This window comes from Stigmatopora nigra, chromosome 18 (genome assembly GCF_051989575.1).
Source record: "Stigmatopora nigra isolate UIUO_SnigA chromosome 18, RoL_Snig_1.1, whole genome shotgun sequence".
Taxonomy (NCBI): domain Eukaryota; kingdom Metazoa; phylum Chordata; class Actinopteri; order Syngnathiformes; family Syngnathidae; genus Stigmatopora; species Stigmatopora nigra.
The window spans coordinates 10,623,733-10,642,548 of record NC_135525.1 but is presented as its reverse complement, the minus strand read 5'-3'; the positions used below and the strand labels follow the sequence as shown (position 1 = coordinate 10,642,548).

The window sequence follows — 18,816 nt, the reverse complement described above, 5'->3', positions numbered from 1 at the left end:
ATTCATTTTTTGTTTTAGGTTAGATAACTTTATTCATATCGTATTTGGGAAATTTCATTGTCATAGGAGCAAGAGGGTGAGAATACAGACACAGAAAAAGACATTTTAGACATAAATAAATGGGTAATAAATAAGTTAATATATACATGTGTATTGCTGAAACATATATATTCATATATAATAACAACAAAATAATACTTGGGTATATTGGGAAAAAACTTAAACATTATACTACATATTTATATTTGCACTAGAAAAGTATCTCTTATGTTATTGAAATTGAAATTTTCAACAGGCAAATAGAGCAAATTTTTCAATGTTGTCACACACAAAAAGTGGCAGAAACAGCTGATGCGAACCAGATGATCTCGACCAGCTTCAAGGACTAAATACAACGAGAACAATATTAAACAATCATTAGAAAAGACCAACAACAGTGGATGATAGTGAGGTACATCTACACATTTATCCACAAGACGAACAATTCACCATATGTCCCGCATAAGGCCGACTTCATTGCCTCTCCACTTAGATCTTTCTCTCCCGACGCATTTCCTGACCCAGGAAATAGAATTAACACCTCCACCCCGACTTCCAGGTCCCACGGCCGCTTAAACGCAGCTGTGCACTCCAAACTCTTGAAGCAGAACATTGAAAGCGCCACCATGGTGGGTGTGCCATGTATTTCAGCGCACCCGCCATTTCCGCCATAGCTGCGGTGGTCCTCCTACATTCCGAGCATCGTCCAACTCTCTGCCAATTTCCCCATCGTACCCTCCCTGATTCCAATCGTCTGGTTCGTCGTTTTCACCGAAAAGTCATTTTTTAAACAACATATTCACACTTGATCTGTTTTCTTCATTAGTCCAGGCCCTGTATGAGCAAAGCACACACACATATACAAACATATGGAGACGCACATGCTATAGCTAGTTCCTGTATTTAAGCTTCCCATGTGTTTGTGTTTTAGTCACACATTGCCAATCTCAAGGGAGTACTTTGAAGCATTCTCCAGAGCGGACCATAAAATGGGAGTATAAGTCATTTTTCCACAGAGTTGGATCCCACAAGACTCGAACACATCACCAACATCACCTCCCACCCAACCGCCTTCACCTACCACCAACACCCATTTAAAACTTGAGTGTAGGGTGAGCGCTAAGTGCTCTGTTACTCCTTTAAAATTTTGGAAAATTTGCCTCAGAAGACCCGTTTAACAGCACAGGTTGAAATTTGGTAGGCGTGGCTATTGATAACAAAAAAGTCTTAAGATCTTAAACCCCTAAGATGACACTGGAAGTCTTCTACTATTTTTGATCAAAGTACCCATAAACATGTAGTAGACAGCTGGTATTAAAGTTGTCGTATTTTGGGAAGTTTTAATAGATGATGTAAATTACGAAACTATTAATTTGGAGGATTCTGGACTTTTTCAAGGGTTCTTCAAAGGAATGAATACTCCGACTGCTCACAATTTTGTTCAGTAGAGACCTTGTATTGTGTAAAAAAACATGTTACGTTTGTGAACTTCATGTAATTTGGATTTTTGTCTTTTCGCAGTACTTTGAAGTACCATTTGACTCCAACATGAACCGAACCAAGAACCGTCCACTTGTCCGAGGACAGATCAGGTACATTCCTTAGCTTTTACCCTTCATTTAGCGACCAATCTACGCCAAATGTGACTTTATTGTACTGTAAAAATGCTTGCATTGTGGTGAAAGATGAAAAAAACATTGCAAATTGAAGTTTTTGCTTCCCAACGTTTGTTTAAAAGTGGCATTGGCATCAACTGAATGGAAAATGGTAGTTTTTTTGGCTACATTGTAAATATAACGATCAGAGAACTGATGTCAATTCAAGCCAATGGTAATTCGGCTCTTTTTGCAGTATAAACAAGAAACCAAAAAGGCAGTAATAATTTTGTCAGTAGCCACAAATTTGCTCTTTTTAGCCCTGCAAAAAACTTACTCGACACAGAATTAGCAGAATCTTTCCTTTGGCACTGGAAACTTTGCTTCAAACTGACCTTGCGGCACTTCTGGTTTTCACTAAAAACAACATGAACGCGTGAAGACAAAATTAGCATGGGATTTTTTGCTCTTTATACAACAGCCCAAGTAACTCTGAACCATCCCCAAGACTCTGTATGATAAAGTTAAACCAAGTCCTGATGTCCTGAGTCCTCGGTGGTTTCCGGCCTGCTACCAAAAGCTTTTTTTTTCAACATTAATCACCTGATATCTTCATCAAAGCAACCTCAAGCTGTAATTTGTTCCGGGTTCTTTCCCTGAAGCCTATTTCTCCACACCCGCCTTACTTCACTCAGGCCACATAAAACAACACTAATTACTTCAATGCATCTGCCACCATTTAAAAAAAGTTTTTTATTTTTTAACAACAAAGCAACATTGTTTGATCGAAGATGTTAATCAGTTCTACAGTATTTTCTTGCATTTACGCCATATTTGTCACTAAAAATATTATGTCTGGATCCTGGGTACGGCTTATATGCGCATAAATTAGACTTGACATGCACAAAACGGCATTTTTACTGACTATTGTCGTTAAATTTTGCCTGACACCATTTTTTTTCTCCATTATCATCATCTTTAGCCCTCTCCACGCCGTCACCTTCGCACTGGCGTGTGGCGTGCCGGGTGTGGCGCTATTGACCTGCGCCATCAACCCCCTGACGGGCTTCCTGGGCGCCCTTAACATTGTGCTGTACACATGTTGCTACACACCGCTCAAAAGGCTCACCATCGCCAACACCTGGGCTGGTGCTGTGGTAGGCGCCATACCGCCCGTCATGGGTTGGACGGCTGCTACCGGATGCCTGGATCCAGGTACGCCATCATACTCTTGTGCAACATGAAATTTAATGTGAAAACCTAACGGCAGCAAACATCTTTCTGTTTAAAAGTAGTCAGATTTTGGTCAATTTGGATCATTTAAAAGAAAAAAATGGGTAAGTGTCAATTAGCAATAGTTTTTGAAGAGACAGTACCTTACTGGAATGTTTAAGCAACACAAAGTTTTAGTTTTGGGGGATTTTTGGTGAGCTCAGTGGAGAAAAGTGGTATTGCATCAAATTTAATGTGAAGTGCTAATGGCAGCAAAAATTTTGTTAAAAAATAGTCAGATTTTGGTCAATTTTGATCATTTAAAAGAAAAAAATGGTAAAGTGTCCATTAGCGATAGTTTTTAAGAAGACCAGAATGTTTAAGCAACACCAAGTTTCAGTTTTGGGTGATTTTGGCGCCCCCAGTGGACAAAAGTGGTAGTACTTCACACATGGGAGATTACAGCAACTACAATTTAGCCATTTTTTTTTAATCTCCGATGCAAATATTTTCTAGCGGGACAGTCGGTAGCCTTCGATCAAACGATAAGCTCCGCCTCTTCCTGCTCTTAGGGGCGCTGGTTTTGGGCGGCTTTCTCTACAGCTGGCAGTTCCCGCACTTCAACGCCCTCAGCTGGAACCTGAGGGAGGACTACTCCCGCGGTGGCTACCGCATGATGTCGGTAACACACCCGGCCATGTGCCGACGGGTCGCCCTACGGCATAGCGCCGCCTTGCTAGGCCTGGCCGCCTCCGCGCCCGCGTTGGGTGTCACCACTTGGACCTTCCCGCTAGTGTCGCTGCCCATCAACGCGTACATCACGCTCTTGGCCTTCCGGTTCTACCGGCAAGGTGACCGCAGTAGCGCCCGCAAATTGTTTTTTTGCAGCCTATGGCATCTGCCCATGCTCCTCCTACTCGCGCTAACTTGCAAGAAGCCCCTCGATAGCGGTGAAGCTAGCGATAGCTAACACTATCGGGTGTGACGGACATATACATTTTACATATACATACACGTTTTAAAGGCCTATCACTTTACTGTATTTGTAAAAATCAACACTTAGTGAAAACTGTACAGAGAATAGTTGATGTTATTATATCATGATGAACCTTGTTTCGTCTTGTGAAGTTCATTAAAAACAATAAACTAAATCCAACGGTAAATATGGAATGTTTTTTTTGATATGTAGCAAAACAAGTACGGTAATCCCTCAAAAATTGTGGGCCGCATTAATGTCAACAGTTTTAGATATAATATTTAGGTTTTTTATTTTTATTAATGGATTTTAAGGAACTGAATATTCATTTTTTTATAGATCTAAAACAATAATTATTTGAGCTTTTTTTTAAATATATTTTTTAATTTGACAAAATTATTTTTGAACTAAATACACAGACAACTTGATTAAAAAATAACAATGATTGATTTAAAAGGACGTAAATTCACAATAAGAGAAAACGCAATAATCGAGGGACTACTGTAGTTCTTCAAATATCAACCCTCCCTTCTAATTTTTATTTTTTTGTTTTTAATAATCCCAATTTAACAACAACACTACTACTAGCCCCCCGGACACCTGTTGGTCACCACGAGCGCCCCTTTCTTCCCCTTCAGACCTACTTTTTGGTGTTTGGTTACATCGCTATCGCCGTCCATAAAAGGTTAGAGTTCGGATGTGGTTACGGGGAGTGTTTGGGGGCGCTCACCCCAAGAGTTGTCCCAGGGATTTGGTCCAAGGCCGCTTGGAACCGCGGCGTCCTCGTAAAAAGCGCCCGGCCGGGGATTGGATCCACGTTTTTTTATCCGAGAGCGAGCCAGCTGTTTTTCGTACCAAGACGAAATTGTCAAATGCAAACGGTTGGTTTAAACGCTAAAGTGTATTTTCTTATTTTCATAGGGATGGAACATAATATACACACTCTTAAGTTGGCTTTTATGGGCCACATGCTAATTGGAATGTTAGCATCCCGTGGAGAAACAAGGAATCGTAAAATATTTGATAATCTATAACGCCCATCACATTAAAATGGAACCGTGGAGGAAATAGTGTAAGTTAAATGAGGCCTGGTAAGTTTTTTTTTATTAGTATAGTTTTAGTGATGTTATGTTTATATATAAATTGTATATACACAAAAGGGGTATTGTTAAAATATGATTATTGGGTATAAGATTTTAAGGAGCTTGTCTTTTTGTTATTTTGATTTACTTGTTTTTCTTTTTGTTTTGTTTTAGGTTGACTTTTGACAATTGGAATTAGTTAAATTGGAGTTTCAAATGTGCAATGTTTTCAGATGTCAGATTTTTGAACGTTACATAGATGTTAATTTTATATTTTTAACCAAATTGCTCTGTGGGTGTTAATTCTTTGAGAGTAAAATGGTAAAATAATGTTTTTTAAAACTTTTTAGAATCCCCAGAGGGCAGACAAAAACTAAATTTGAATTGAATAATGTCAATGTTATTTGATTTGTTTTAGGCTAATTTCAAGAAAACTTTTTTTTAATGTTAATAGAAATTCTGGGTTGAAAATGCGGTTTAGGATTTACATGGGCAATGGGGGAAATAATACTATATTGTATAGAGTACTTACCATTTAGCAATATTTAACTTTGTTTTAAGACTGCAATATCAAATTGATTAAGTTATGTTTTTGTGTTAAAATATTTATGCATTTCTCTGAGGATTGGTATTTAAATGATCTGTCGCTATTCTTTACGCTGACTTTAAAGATCAACATGCACATAGAAATAGTTTTATTTTATGTATTAATTTACTCATGTTTGTCATTGTTTCAAAAAGACGCTAAAGTATTTTTTTTTGACAGTTTTTCTTATTTATTTGAAGTTACTTAATTTGGGATTTTATATATCTAATGCTTTATAGGTAAACTATAACTAATTGTCCAATACAAATAAAATGGTTGAAAAAAGATAATATCCAAGATTCTAATTTAAAAATTAAATAGATAGAAATTATAACTTGCGCATGTACTGCATATATATCTATATATATATACAATTTTACTCTTTCTGTACACACACATACAATGAATAACATTTAATTCTAAAGTGAATACACATTAAACTATAATTAATTTGTTTTATGCAGTCGTCTTAATCCGTAATCTGTATGGATTAAGATTAAAGAATAAAACAAATTAATTTCAACACTAGATTTCAAAACCAGTTAATTCCCACACATTACAATTAGTTTGACATCAAATTAATAGTTTTAACTGAATAAATTATACTAAAGTGACATCAATTTTAAATTGGGTTTATTCCATTGGGATAAAGAATGTTACACTAAACTAAAAAACAAAAACACTAACTTCCAAAACTATTTTCTTATACAATGTACAATACTACAAAAGGTAAGAATGTTATATATGTACTTACTAAATTCTTACTAACAACTTTTATTGCCTTTTTAAATAAATCTTGTCTCCTCTTTTTGCCCGTTTGAGGACAGCCCGTCTCATGCCACGCCCCCCTTTCCTCTCATTGGCTCTCCTTTTCCTCCTTTCAAGACCAATCCATGCGAGAAACGTGATTGGCCACTGATCCTGTCAAACACTCCCCCTCTGCCTTATAAAGCTCCGTGCACTAAGTCCAACTACTGCCATGAGAGGTGAACCTGCCCAGTAAACACGCACAACCCAGCCTCTAACCTTCCCTTCAAAAAAAAAAAACAATTTCAACCTCAACAAGATGCCTGATAAACTCTCCCAATGAGCCTCAACTATTGGATTTATTCTCCTAAATCTTTTTCGTGAGACTTTTCCCTTGCTTTAAGTCGTTTTTTCAGGTGAGAGCCATGAGCACCGTTCTGCCTGGAGGATTAGCGGAGTGACGGGAGGCGACATGCCCCGTTGGGACATGCCTGTGAGCGGGGAGGTTTATGGAATATAGTCCGTCGCGTTTTAGCCCGTGTCGCCGCTTCCCCGGCTCCGTTAAGAAGAAAACGCTCCTTCTTAGCATCATGCTTGTTATCTGGCTTTTTTTGGTATACTCGTGCGTGGGTCCATGCTCCACGGGAGTGTTGATCGAGCGTTCGAAAGAAGCGAGCGCTCCCCCCGACGTGCTTTCCGGGCTCCGGTGGGAAGACGTGGACTACTACGAGGAGCCGGTAGCCGTCCGCGGAGTCGCTTCCAGGGACTTGCTACTCAGTGACGAGCCCGAGTCCCCCCGGGCGTCGGAGCCAAGCGCACTGTCGAGTTTCTCCAACGGCGCCGGGAGCAAGAAGCTGCCGCAGGCTATTATCATCGGAGTGAAGAAGGGAGGCACCCGTGCGCTGCTCGAGTTCTTGCGGGTGCATCCGGACATTAGGGCCGTGGGGGCTGAACCGCACTTTTTCGACCGCAACTATGACAATGGCTTGGAGTGGTACAGGTGAGACTTTTTTAAGGGTTTTTTTTTCTTGAAACTAAAATAGAATGTTTATGGATCTTTTACTGTTTTATAGTGAATTTGAAAAACTAACTATTTGGGACAGTTTTACCATTTTAACAAGTATTAACCTCAATGTAATTTTCATACACTATTTTAACACAGTTTTCGCTTAATGCAAATTAAATTACTTTTATGACAATTGAAATTCAGTTTTTGCCAAGTTTGTTGCAAGAGATTTTCTTCAAGTATTTACCAAATTCTACACTTAGTTAACTACTCATTATTATGATTGCTTTACTGTTTAACTTTGAAATACAGTGCCCACTTAATGTATAAAATATACTTTATTACATGCGCACAAAATGCATTTTTTTTCTCCTGGTGCAGTGTGCACTGATCTCTGTTGGACGCCGCGCAACACTGCAGTTTCTCTGCTTGCTTTTCTGCAAAACACTCGCAGGATTTTTGGTTTCTTGTAAGAGTTTTGGATTAAATAAGCATTTTGCTTTGAAAATAAGCTATTTATTCAACTGTAATTATAATTTTCCAATTGTTTCCAAATATGAAAATTGTTCTTATTTGGATGGCTAATTATTTACACTTACACAATATATATTTTTTGTAGATAGAGTTCTCCTTTTTTGTAGTTGACACTTTATTAACAAGAAACCAAAAATAAACCCCTAAAATTCAAAGTTTAATTGCAATCTACTCATATTCAAGTATTAAGTCTGCATTAGTGTAGTGTGCAATGTAAACAAAATTATTTTAACCATGCTACTTTATTACACAGTGTTAGTTGCTAAATTTTCTGCCTCACAACTCCAAAGTTCACGGTTCGAATCCCAGCTATGACTTTTTTTAAGTAATTTGCATTTTCAGCCTGTGCAAAAGTATCCTTAAACCTACAAAATATATATGAGAGTTTAATTGCAGAATAATTGTTTATATGTGCTGGTTAGTGTACATTAATCCACAGGTGGCGCTGGAATTTGCTTAAAACCCAACCCGTTTGTGCACAAAGTAGACGCAAAACCCTGATTGGCCTTGTCCTGTAAATCGGCTGCCGTCCCTCCGTGATCAACTGCATGCAAAGCAGGCTGCATTTGTTCTGTGCTTCCATTTTGCACCTGTTGGCGGGATTGCACTGTGTGGCCTGCTAGCTTTAGCATGCTATTGCTAAGCAAAATAACTTATTGATAGGTTATCATTACTCTGCATTTAGTTATAGTCATCTTAATTGGGCCAACACAGCTGTTTTAAAAACTGACAAATTTAATTAAAAGTTCACCAGGACAACTGAAAGCTTTATTTTTTTTATTATGTTCTTTTAAAAACATGTATTTTAAGTACCAGTTGAGTAATATGAAGCCCATATAGAGTACTTACTTATCAACATTAAAGTGGAATTAGTCCACAAATAGTTTAACTAATGTTAAGAGAGGGGGAAAAAATAATGGTTTGAAACTTAGTGGGACGTTTTTGTCCCAAAATCCCAAAGGGCACCTCCCCCTTCTTTGCCGTCCCCCGTCCTGCATCCGGGACAGTCCTGGATGGCTGCTCAGTCCTTTATTCATCCTCGGCGGGGTGCACTTTAGTTTCCTGGCAGGTGACCCCCATCCACTGTCTGCCGGCCGTGACCTTCCTTCCTTCCCCGTCCCCTCCCCAAAAAAAGGCCGGCGGATTCTTTTGTTGACAATTGTAGCGTTTCCCAAAAGCGCCAAAACGTCACGCTTATTCCCGCGGCGCCATTTTGCCAACACCGAGGCCGTCGGTCCGGAAACATGCCAGAATAACGTGGTAAAAAGTTACTAAAAACACACAAGGCTACCTGAACCGAAGCCAATATTGTGACAAAATCCTTCAAAAATACCCACATTCTTCAACGATCCAATTGGATCGAAGCATCACTAGCTTGAATAGCCCAAAAAACATGTTAGCCTAAACTTCAACAGACCTGAAGTTGACCCAGTACCAGATAAAAACTGCAATACCATCATGTATATTGTTAAACAGTTCCACAGGTTAGTCCCCTCCCCTTAAAACCCCCCCACAGTCCCTTCTCCCAAGTCCGGGGTCCCTCAAATTCACAGTCCTCCAGTGTGCATGTCACGCTTGACCCATCCAATGTGGACTGACGCTCCCCGTGGGCCTGGCTGACCAGAAGTGTGCCCCCCTAAAGCCCTCTTTGGTCAGCTCCATACCCCCCTTCCTCCCTTCCTGCTGCCTAAGCTGCCATTACAAGTGGTTAATTGTCAAAACAGGGGACCCCTCTTGAGCCCCAGATCCCACACTGATCGGGACATTTTGGCACACACTCGCGTTAGCACAAACTTAATCAAAATTTGGGGCTACCTTCCTTGCAAATTAACATTTTTTAACCAGATCGTCGCTGTAGTAAACAGTCACTTGCTAGTGGTAAACAAACATGCGTTAAGTTGCTAATGAACATCAACAATGGCGGGGATCATTCTCCAGAAGAAGATCAAGTGTTGAACGTGAGTGGTATGGCGGTAACGCCACCCTTGTTGTCCCAGAGGTGGCCATTAGGCTGCGGGAAAAGGGCGACCGCCTCCGGGAGATGCTTACCGAGGCTCTCCTGAGGTTTACATTAGCCGGGCGGTAAAAGCGCAGAGCTCATTAGAAGACCCGGAATACACCGCTTGGCTTGCTAACAACAAGCAGGTAGCCTTCATCAACAGCAAACCGGCCGGCTTTCTGGTTCAGCATGCTCACTTTGTCATAGACTCAGACTGGTTCTGTCCATTAGAGCATTAAAGTAATCTATACTCCTTATAAAGGGTGATTTATGTGTGTATGTTAAGCTTCTCTCGCTACGTTTGTCCAAACCGTACAAAGTATACAGTTGAATTTTTTTCTGGAGGTCAGAACCAGCTGTCAGATCCTAATAGATATAATTTCTTCACCTTCTCCAATTGTGTAAACTCAATATTTTATTTATTAAACACCAATTTTCCCAAAAATATACCTTTTTAACATCCCAACAATTCTCTCTCGGCTCCACCCCCTACTTATCCTCACACAAAATATTTCTCCTAAAATTCCCACATAAAAGACCAAAAGAAGACAAAAGTCAACAGGGAGAAAAAAAAAAACTATTGTTGGCCACCTGTCTACCGATAGTTCCGGTCGGTGCAAAACAAAGCAGCCTCGACCCCCAGTGTGCTTCCTCTATGTGTGTGTGTGTGGTATAGGGGGTGAGGTGCCATGTGTTTTTTCATCTTTTATTCATCTTCACTGCAGCGAGATCAAGGCGTCTCCTGTCTCCTGTCTCGTGGTGCATGTCAGCTGTCAGGAACACACTACGCTAACACACCGTGCACACACACAGTCACCTGCAGCACCTCTGCACGACTCACCGCTTTTGTGGCTTCCGCCGATAGCTATCGCCAAGCTAAACCTTTCCTTCCATGACAGTCAGTTTTTTTTTTAATGTATTTATTTATTTTTTTTAATCTCACACCGTGACGCTGTAAAATGTATACGCTGACACTGCATCCAGAAGTTGAATAATGAGATGATTCAAGTTGTAAGTACTTTTGTTGAATCAGTTTTGGTTTGAAAGTTTCAGGTTATGAATTTTTAGTTTGCTAATGAGTGACTTAAGTTAGGAAATCCCTCAAAAATGTAATGCATTTCCTTAACTAGTATTCCTTACCTTTTTTGCACTGGCTGAAACTGCAAACTACTAAAAAAAAGTCATAGCTGGGATTCGAACTGGGAACTTTGGAGTTGTAAGGCAGACAATTTAGCTATTAACACTGTCCCATGGTTATAAAAATTTTGTTCATATTACTCAATACACTAATGCAGATTTTATTTATAAATTTGAGTAGACTGCAACTAAACAAAATGAATTTTGGGGGCTTATTTAGTATTTTATTTTGAAATATCCCCTTAATAGGCAATTAAAAAAACACAAATGCAAGTTTTGTATCTTGTGCTGACCCCGCCCATCTTTCAAACTTTTAAAGTCAATGTTTGCCCACCCCTGTGCTAGCTAGTTTTTTCGAATTAGCATTTTTGCGCTTTGGATTTACGAAGGCTTTTATATGAAGGCGCCTGCTGCCTAGCTTGCGTTTTTTTGTGCCTAAGTGTCACTTTATAAAATATACAGCAGAAGACTTCAACGATGGCGAACGCACGCGATAAAACTCCCCGAAATGGACGCCCACGTCGACTCTTAAAAGCCCGACGAACGTTCCCCTTTCAAACGTGAGCACATGCCCGACACGTCTATCAACAATCGCCTGCCGTTTAACATACTTAAAGGGTCCTTGAGCAGTCAAAAAAAAGATCTTTGTGTCTCCCACTCCATGTTAATGTGAAGGATCTGGATGAGGTTGAGAGGCCCTTGAGAAGAAAGGCTGCCTTTCAGCGCTGGTTTCCTCCTTCTCCTCTTGAGAGACGTCACTTTGCCGTCGGGAAACCTCCGGGAAACCTTGGCCATCAATGGAGGCCGCCATCAATGTGGAGTGGCGCTCCACTGGCTTTTTGGATCCCACTTTGGGTGTTAATAGACCACCCGTCTTCTTATATGTGATCCATTCAGGTGTAGGTTCTTGACATGGATGGTTCTCTTAAGAAGAAATATGTATATGTACAGGGTGTCTCAAATAATGTACTCACTTTTAGAATGACCAGAAAACCTTTAGTGAGTACATTTTATTCTAAAAGTGAGTACATTTTCTTGAGACATTCTGTATATGTGTAGGTATATGTACAGGTATATGTATAGGATTATGTATAGGTATAGGATTATGTATAGGTATAGGATTATGTATAGGTATAGGATTAGTTATAGGGTTAGGTATAGGTATAGGGTTAGGTATAGGGTTAGGTATAAGGTTAGGTATAGAGTTAGGCATAGGTAGAGGTAGAGGTATTTCAGCAACACTTGTTTATGAATTAACTTATGTGTTACCTATTTTTTTATGTTTAAAATGTATTTTTCTGTGTCTGTATTCTCACCCTCTTGCTACTGTGACATCAAAATCTCCCAAATACGAGATAAATAAAGTTATTTAATATAATTTATTGGTAAATTGCACAATAGGAAGTTTTAATACAAGAATTTGTAGTAAAATATGGGAACATAATGCCTATAATATATCAATGTGGCTTGTCAGGTAAATTTGAATTCCAGTCTTACGTCATGAAAAACAAACAAAACAAAGTATCATCCTTCCCTTTCTTGCTTTCTTATTTGCCTTCATTCAAATCCAACAAAAACCATCCACGATTTGACATTCAAAATCTTTGCCCATCCAAACCCAAGCGGCAACCTTTTGTATCAAACACAAGACGACCCACGGCGCTCTATTATCGGCCAATCAAACGCCACAGGACGACGTCAGACCAAAATAACCCATTTCCCCTCTGTTTATCTCAACCTGGTTCGCGCTGGGTGGCGAGGGTGACGGCCTCGCATTCACAAAAGCATAGTTTTTAGTTTCTTACCCCAACTTTTTACCCCACTTCTACAACCGGCCCTTTTTCGGGCGTTCCAGTCCAAGCGTTACCCTCTTGAAAGGTCTCTCCGGGTTTTTGATAAGCGCCTGAGACCTTTTTTCGCCGCTACGCACAATGGAGGCGCTTTGAAAAGGCGGTAAAAGAAACACAAGAGCCGAGTGACAGCGTCTTTTAAGAGCATCGGCTCATAAATCACAAGGGAGGAGAATAGCCATTGTTTTGTCCAAGAGCCAAAGTCCGCCCGCTCTTTTTCCGAGCTTTTCTGGCAACACAAGGAAGTCAGGGGTGAAGATTTTTTTTGTTTTATTGGCAGGAGGGGGCCTCTTCTTGTGGAATTTGGTTTTTTTTTGAACTGTTTTACCATTCAAGCGTCCGATTGTTTGACGCTTGTGCGAGCGCCGAGGCTTGAGGGATTCGCTCCGCTCGGATCAGCATAATCGCTAACTCAAGTTCGAGTGGGATTAAACTTTTTCGTTTGACATTTCCAATGCTAGCGTCGCACTAAAAAAAGAACAAGATATAGACAAATCCCTCTGTAAAATCAAGGGAATGTTTTATTTTGCTTTTTATTGTGGGTTTTCATATATCTGGAAGAAAAAAAATGTTTTTTAATGCACAAGTAATGATCAATTCTGAAAAAACTGAATTTCGCTGATACCTTAACAATGAGAATTCCCATCATTATCAATGTTTGGGTGGTTTTTAGGTCCTTGAATGGTTATCATACATCCGTAAAATTGGGTTTTTATAAGTTTGGGTGACCATTTCAAAGCAGACAAAATAGATTTTTCGGGTTCTCCTATAAGTGGATTGGATGAGATTAGTTTAGATAACTTCATAACGTATTTGGGAAATTTTGTTGTCACAGTAGTAAGAGGGTGAGAATACAGACACAGAAAACGACATTTTAGACAAATAGGTCATAAGTAAGGTAATAAATAAAAACATGAAGAAATATATAAATAGATAAGTGTGTTGCTGAAATATATCTATGTAAGTACAATTATACATACACAGATGTACATGTATATAAGTGCTTATATAATGCTAGCAAGAGCTAATGCTATAATTAGCATTTACGGTAAATGTCTTGACTTTCAGGGTAAGTTAGTCTTTCACCAATCGATCTTTACAAAGGGAATCTTACAAAAGCCAAAAGCTAATCGGTTTAACCTGACAACTAATTACTTTTTGACTCCCCTAATCGGCTAAGTAAAGTCATCGATCGCCAACTCAGTCCATCTACTTGATTACACTTCTTAACCTTCATTTTTGTTTTGGTGTTCCTGGCAGGGATCTGATGCCAAAGACCTTGGAAGGCCAGATCACCATGGAGAAAACCCCCAGTTACTTTGTCACCAAAGAAGCACCCGCCCGGATTTCCGCCATGTCTCGGGACACCAAACTAATCGTAGTAGTACGGGACCCGGTCACTAGGGCCATCTCGGACTACACCCAAACATTATCCAAGAAACCGGACATCCCGTCTTTTGAGAGTCTAACCTTTAAGAACGCCACCACAGGTTTGATTGACACATCGTGGAGTGCCATCCAGATCGGGATCTACGCCAAACACCTGGACAACTGGTTGCAGTACTTCCCCATGGAGCAAATCCTGTTCGTTAGCGGTGAGAGGCTAATTAGCGACCCGGCTGGCGAGCTAGGCCGAGTCCAGGACTTTTTAGGACTCAAACGGATCATCACCGATAAACATTTCTACTTCAACCAGACCAAGGGCTTCCCTTGCCTTAAGAAGGCCGAGGGTAGTAGCAAACCGCACTGCCTGGGAAAAACCAAAGGGCGTACACACCCGGATATTCGTCCACAAGTAGTACGCCGCCTTAGAGACTTCTACCGGCCCTTTAACATGAAGTTCTACCAGATGACGGCTCACAACTTTGGCTGGGATTGACGTGGGTGGGCGGGACAACAAAAACAAACGGAAAAAACTTCGTATTTTTATTATTATTACTATTATTATTATTATTGTCGTTGTTGTCAAATCACAGATCATTGAACGGCGAAATGTGGAGATACTGCTATATATATATATGTAAAATGTACAGAAATCTATTTTATAATAATTTATTTTTATTTCAAAGCAATTAATTCACTAAGCTGCCTAACCAGATTTGTTCATAACACCCGGCTCACCCGTTTTTTTATTATTTTATTTGTTGTTAAACATTCCTCGCGCTGAATTTTTAAAAGTTACGACTAAATTGTACGAAATTCGGCTTACGATATGCTCACATTTTGGTTAAAATCACGAAAAATGCTATCGTTTCTTTTGCTAGTATCGCTACTAGCATTTAAATTGGCCAGTGGCCCAAGTCTTGTTAGCATCATTGCTATCCTAACTAACACTACTAATGATACATAGTACAGCTACTAGTGACTAGTTTCCGTCGGATCGTAGAATAACATCTAACGATTTTTATCACTAGTATCTCTACTAACAGTCGTATCACTGGTATTGTTGTTTTTGCTAGTATCGCATTTGTTTTTTCATAGAAACTAGCCGCTAATGCTAACTTCCCGAATAGCAACGTGTATCAATTGGACTACTATTTGTATTTAAAGACTTATTTCCAACCATCCTTCACTTGCAAAAGCCTTTTTCTGTCAAAAAATAATATTTACAGTACATATGCTTGTGTCACCGCCATTTTTTTGTTCTTACTTGAATTTTTTTGATGTAGAAGGGAGCTTGAGCTATGTTATTTGGCGCTTTTTGTTTGACCGTCCATTTGCAGAACGTGAGGCCTGAATGTAGCAAAAAAAAAAATGCTCTGATTTTGTGCCTCTTAAAATGCTCAAATTCCATTGACGATCTGTTAAGTTGCTTTTTTTCTGGGTGCAATGTTTGACGAAGCATTTACGCTGCTCATGTTCGGGTTCGAGTTTCTCGAAAAAGGGGGAGGGGCCCATCGGGGACCGCCGCAATCATGCAAAACATGAGATTAAAAAAAAAAAGTGACCGTCCACTGGCAAGCTCATCTGTTTATATATGGTTGAGTTTTATTCAACCTAACTTTGTCTTACTACATCAACACATGTGACAAGATGGCGCTAAAGACTTATTCTTGTTTTGGGACGGTGTGAATTTTACACATCATGTAAAGAGTGAAAGTCAATGGCTGTTTCTAGACAATTAAATACTAAACATTCATAATATTTCTTTGTATGAAGAAATAAATAAGTATATATTTTGCCAAAATATTGTGATGTCTCTTGGACTAACTTAGGGGCAATTTAGAGAGTTAGCCAGTTAGCTTAGCATGCCTGATTTTGGGATGAGTACCTGGAGAAAAGCCTGGGGAAAACATGCAAACTCCTCATAAAGAGATCCAACATGGGATTGAACCCTCGACTTCAGGACTGTGGGGCCAATAAATTGACCACTTAACAACTGTGCTGCATAGACAAAAGTCAATAGAAAAAACGCAACAGCAAAAATGCCACAGCAAAAATGCAACAACAAAAATGCCACAGCAAAAATACAACAGGAAAAATGCAACAGCAAAACTACAAGAAAAATGCAACAGCAAAACTACAACACGAAAAATGGCACAGCAATAATGCAACAGCAATAATGCAACAGCAATAATGCAACAGCAATAATGCCACAGCAAAAATGCAACAGAAAAAATACACCAGAAAAAATGCCACAGCAATAATGCCACAGCAAAAATGCCACAGCAATAATGCAACAGCAAAAATTCAACAGCACAAATGCAACAACAAAAATGCCACAGCAAAAATACAACAGGAAAAATGCAACAGCAAAACTGCAACAGCAAAACTACAACAAGAAAAATGCAACAGCAAAACTACAACACGAAAAATGTCACAGCAATAATGCAACAGCAAAATTGCCACAGCAAAAATGCTACAGCAAAACTACAACACGAAAAATGTCACAGCAATAATGCCACAGCAAAAATGCCACAGCAAAAATGCAACAGAAAAACATGTAAACAGCAAAAATATAAACAGGATTAGCACTTGTCTGAGAAAAAACCCCATCACGGATGTATACAATCTTGTATAATTGCCCAGCTGTAGCGCTGAAAGATGCGAGGAAAACAAACAAAGCGCCCGACTCGCACCTGCCGACCCTCCGCTTGATTCAACAGATATGGCGACAGAGGGGGGGAAGGCCGGGAAACAAAACAACATGGCGGTGAAGGACCAAAATGTGATGATGTGACGACAACCTCCCCCGAGGCTGTTATGGATACGAGCACTTCAGGAACGGGAATGGACACCTGGCATCGCTTGGCACGCGAGCCCACCGATTCACAAGTCGAGACCCCCGATCTGGCGTTTGATCGCATTAGCGTCAAGATCTTAACACGCAAAATTGCACAACACTGAGTAGTTGTAATGGTGGCCAACATGGCAGAAAAGATGGAGGGTGAGGGGCTGTTGTTGGGGATTGAGAGGGGGGTCTTTTAATAATTTAGTCGCCTTGGCTGGCGTCTTTTAAGGGCGGGCGAGACACACGCAAGCTTGGTTAGATGACTAATAGATCAATGATGCTTTTTTGGGGGGTGTTTTTTTATACAGTGTACTGCTGATGTGTTTACATTCCACATTTTGGGCTTATTTGATGCACCTAAAAAGGGATGTAGTGCATTTTTAGTTTGTCTGGGGGAAGATAAACATTATTTAGTATGGTAATAATGATAAAATGCAAACATTACAGTGTACAGTTATGTAACAACATTATTCTAAGAGAAAAGGTACAAATAGTTACCTATAAGTGCAGTACTTAAGTCTAAATTTAACATTTAATTAAAAAATAGCTTTTTTTAATGACTGTGTATACTTAGTACTACTATCATTTCATCCCGGCCCCTGAACTAAATAATTCACTGTCTAATGCATCTTATTTTGTTGTATTCGAGCATCACAGTCTTATTTTGAAAATCAATACACAGTGACGTCATCCACTTGCGCGTCAATGACGCACTTGACTATTGGCGATTCATACACGTGCGTGATCAGCTATGAGAATTTTAAGTTAACCAGAAGAAAGTTAAAGAAGATATTTTCAAGGAAAAACAACAAACAAAGTCTCAAACTTCCAACAAAAAGTAAGTGACACTATTCCTGCCTAATTATAGACTCATCGCAACAGGTGATCCACAAGATAACGGCATCTTTTTATGTGATATCATCAACTATCGGACGCAGAGTAATACTAGACAAACATTTTCGCTAATTCAGACAAAGTACTGTGTTTAAAGACTCATCTTTGCATTTATTTGAACAGAAAACATTACTTAAACTTGCAGTAATTATGGTTCATCACTTTCTAGTTGTAGATCGCATTACTATGTTGAAATATTGAGGATAAACGGACTTGCTATGAAGGACATCGTTTTGGAGATCTGGGCGAAAAAAGGTACGTATTTCCTCATTTTGACTACTTCCTTAACGATATAAAGTGATGAAATAGCGGAAAACAGTAGTAATATGATAGAATAAATAATTGACCATGGGATCTAATTCAATTGATGACTCATGATGATGATAACATAGCAAATGTTCCCCTTTTTTTGCCAGATATCTTCAAAAAATGGATGTGCATGAATTTTTTCAAACAATAACAAAGTTACAAGTACAAGGAAAAAAATAAACAAACTCAAGCATTCCATTGACTACATGATGGTAAGTGGATATTTTAGTGTAAAAGTACACTTATGTCTGTCTCTAAACAGTGCAGGAAAATATTTTTTTGCATAAAAATAGTAATTTCTGCTAAAAAAGTGGGCAGCTTTGTTTTAGTTGGTTATACAATAGACTTTATTTCCTTTGGATGTGATAAAAGTACACAAAGTAATATTGAAGGTTAATAATAATTGCATTGTGGCCCTCAAGTGTTTTGCTAACTACTTATTGATGCTGAATACTTATTGTATAAGTATAAGTATTGACTAATATTTCATATTGACTACTTATGTTGTTTATTTATTCCTTATTTATTGAGTTATCTCATTATACATGTAAAATGACAAATTGATTCAATTCAATTTAATTATACCTTATTTTCAGATTATACAGTAAGTATAAAAAAT

General features: G+C 39.1%; 2 protein-coding genes and 1 long non-coding RNA gene across 6 annotated transcripts in view; all 3 read left to right on the top strand.

The window, feature by feature from the left end:
• Positions 1–5,175, top strand: part of cox10 (cytochrome c oxidase assembly factor heme A:farnesyltransferase COX10) — a 30,553-nt gene extending 25,378 nt beyond the window's left edge. For 3 of the 4 annotated variants that reach the window (XM_077738614.1, XM_077738615.1, XM_077738616.1), the window contains 3 exons: positions 1,561–1,631; positions 2,617–2,849; positions 3,419–4,009. In XM_077738614.1, the coding sequence (XP_077594740.1) occupies positions 1,561–1,631; positions 2,617–2,849; positions 3,419–3,816 (702 nt within the window). In that variant the 3' untranslated portion in view covers positions 3,817–4,009. Of the gene's footprint in view, positions 1–1,560; positions 1,632–2,616; positions 2,850–3,418; positions 4,010–4,743; positions 4,895–5,078 lie in introns of those variants that run through there. The other variant, XM_077738617.1, reaches the window with a different exon arrangement.
• A 1,143-nt stretch (positions 5,176–6,318) lies between these two features.
• Positions 6,319–15,944, top strand: hs3st3b1b (heparan sulfate (glucosamine) 3-O-sulfotransferase 3B1b). The gene is made up of 2 exons (XM_077738619.1): positions 6,319–7,237; positions 14,024–15,944. Exons 1-2 carry the CDS (start codon positions 6,747–6,749, stop codon positions 14,640–14,642), a joined length of 1,110 nt encoding a protein of 369 aa, XP_077594745.1. The 5' UTR covers positions 6,319–6,746; the 3' UTR covers positions 14,643–15,944.
• A 1,744-nt stretch (positions 15,945–17,688) lies between these two features.
• Positions 17,689–18,421, top strand: LOC144211226 (uncharacterized). The gene is made up of 3 exons (XR_013329547.1): positions 17,689–17,832; positions 18,058–18,143; positions 18,305–18,421. It is a non-coding gene; the product is annotated as an uncharacterized LOC144211226 (long non-coding RNA).
• Positions 18,422–18,816: the final 395 nt, after the last annotated feature.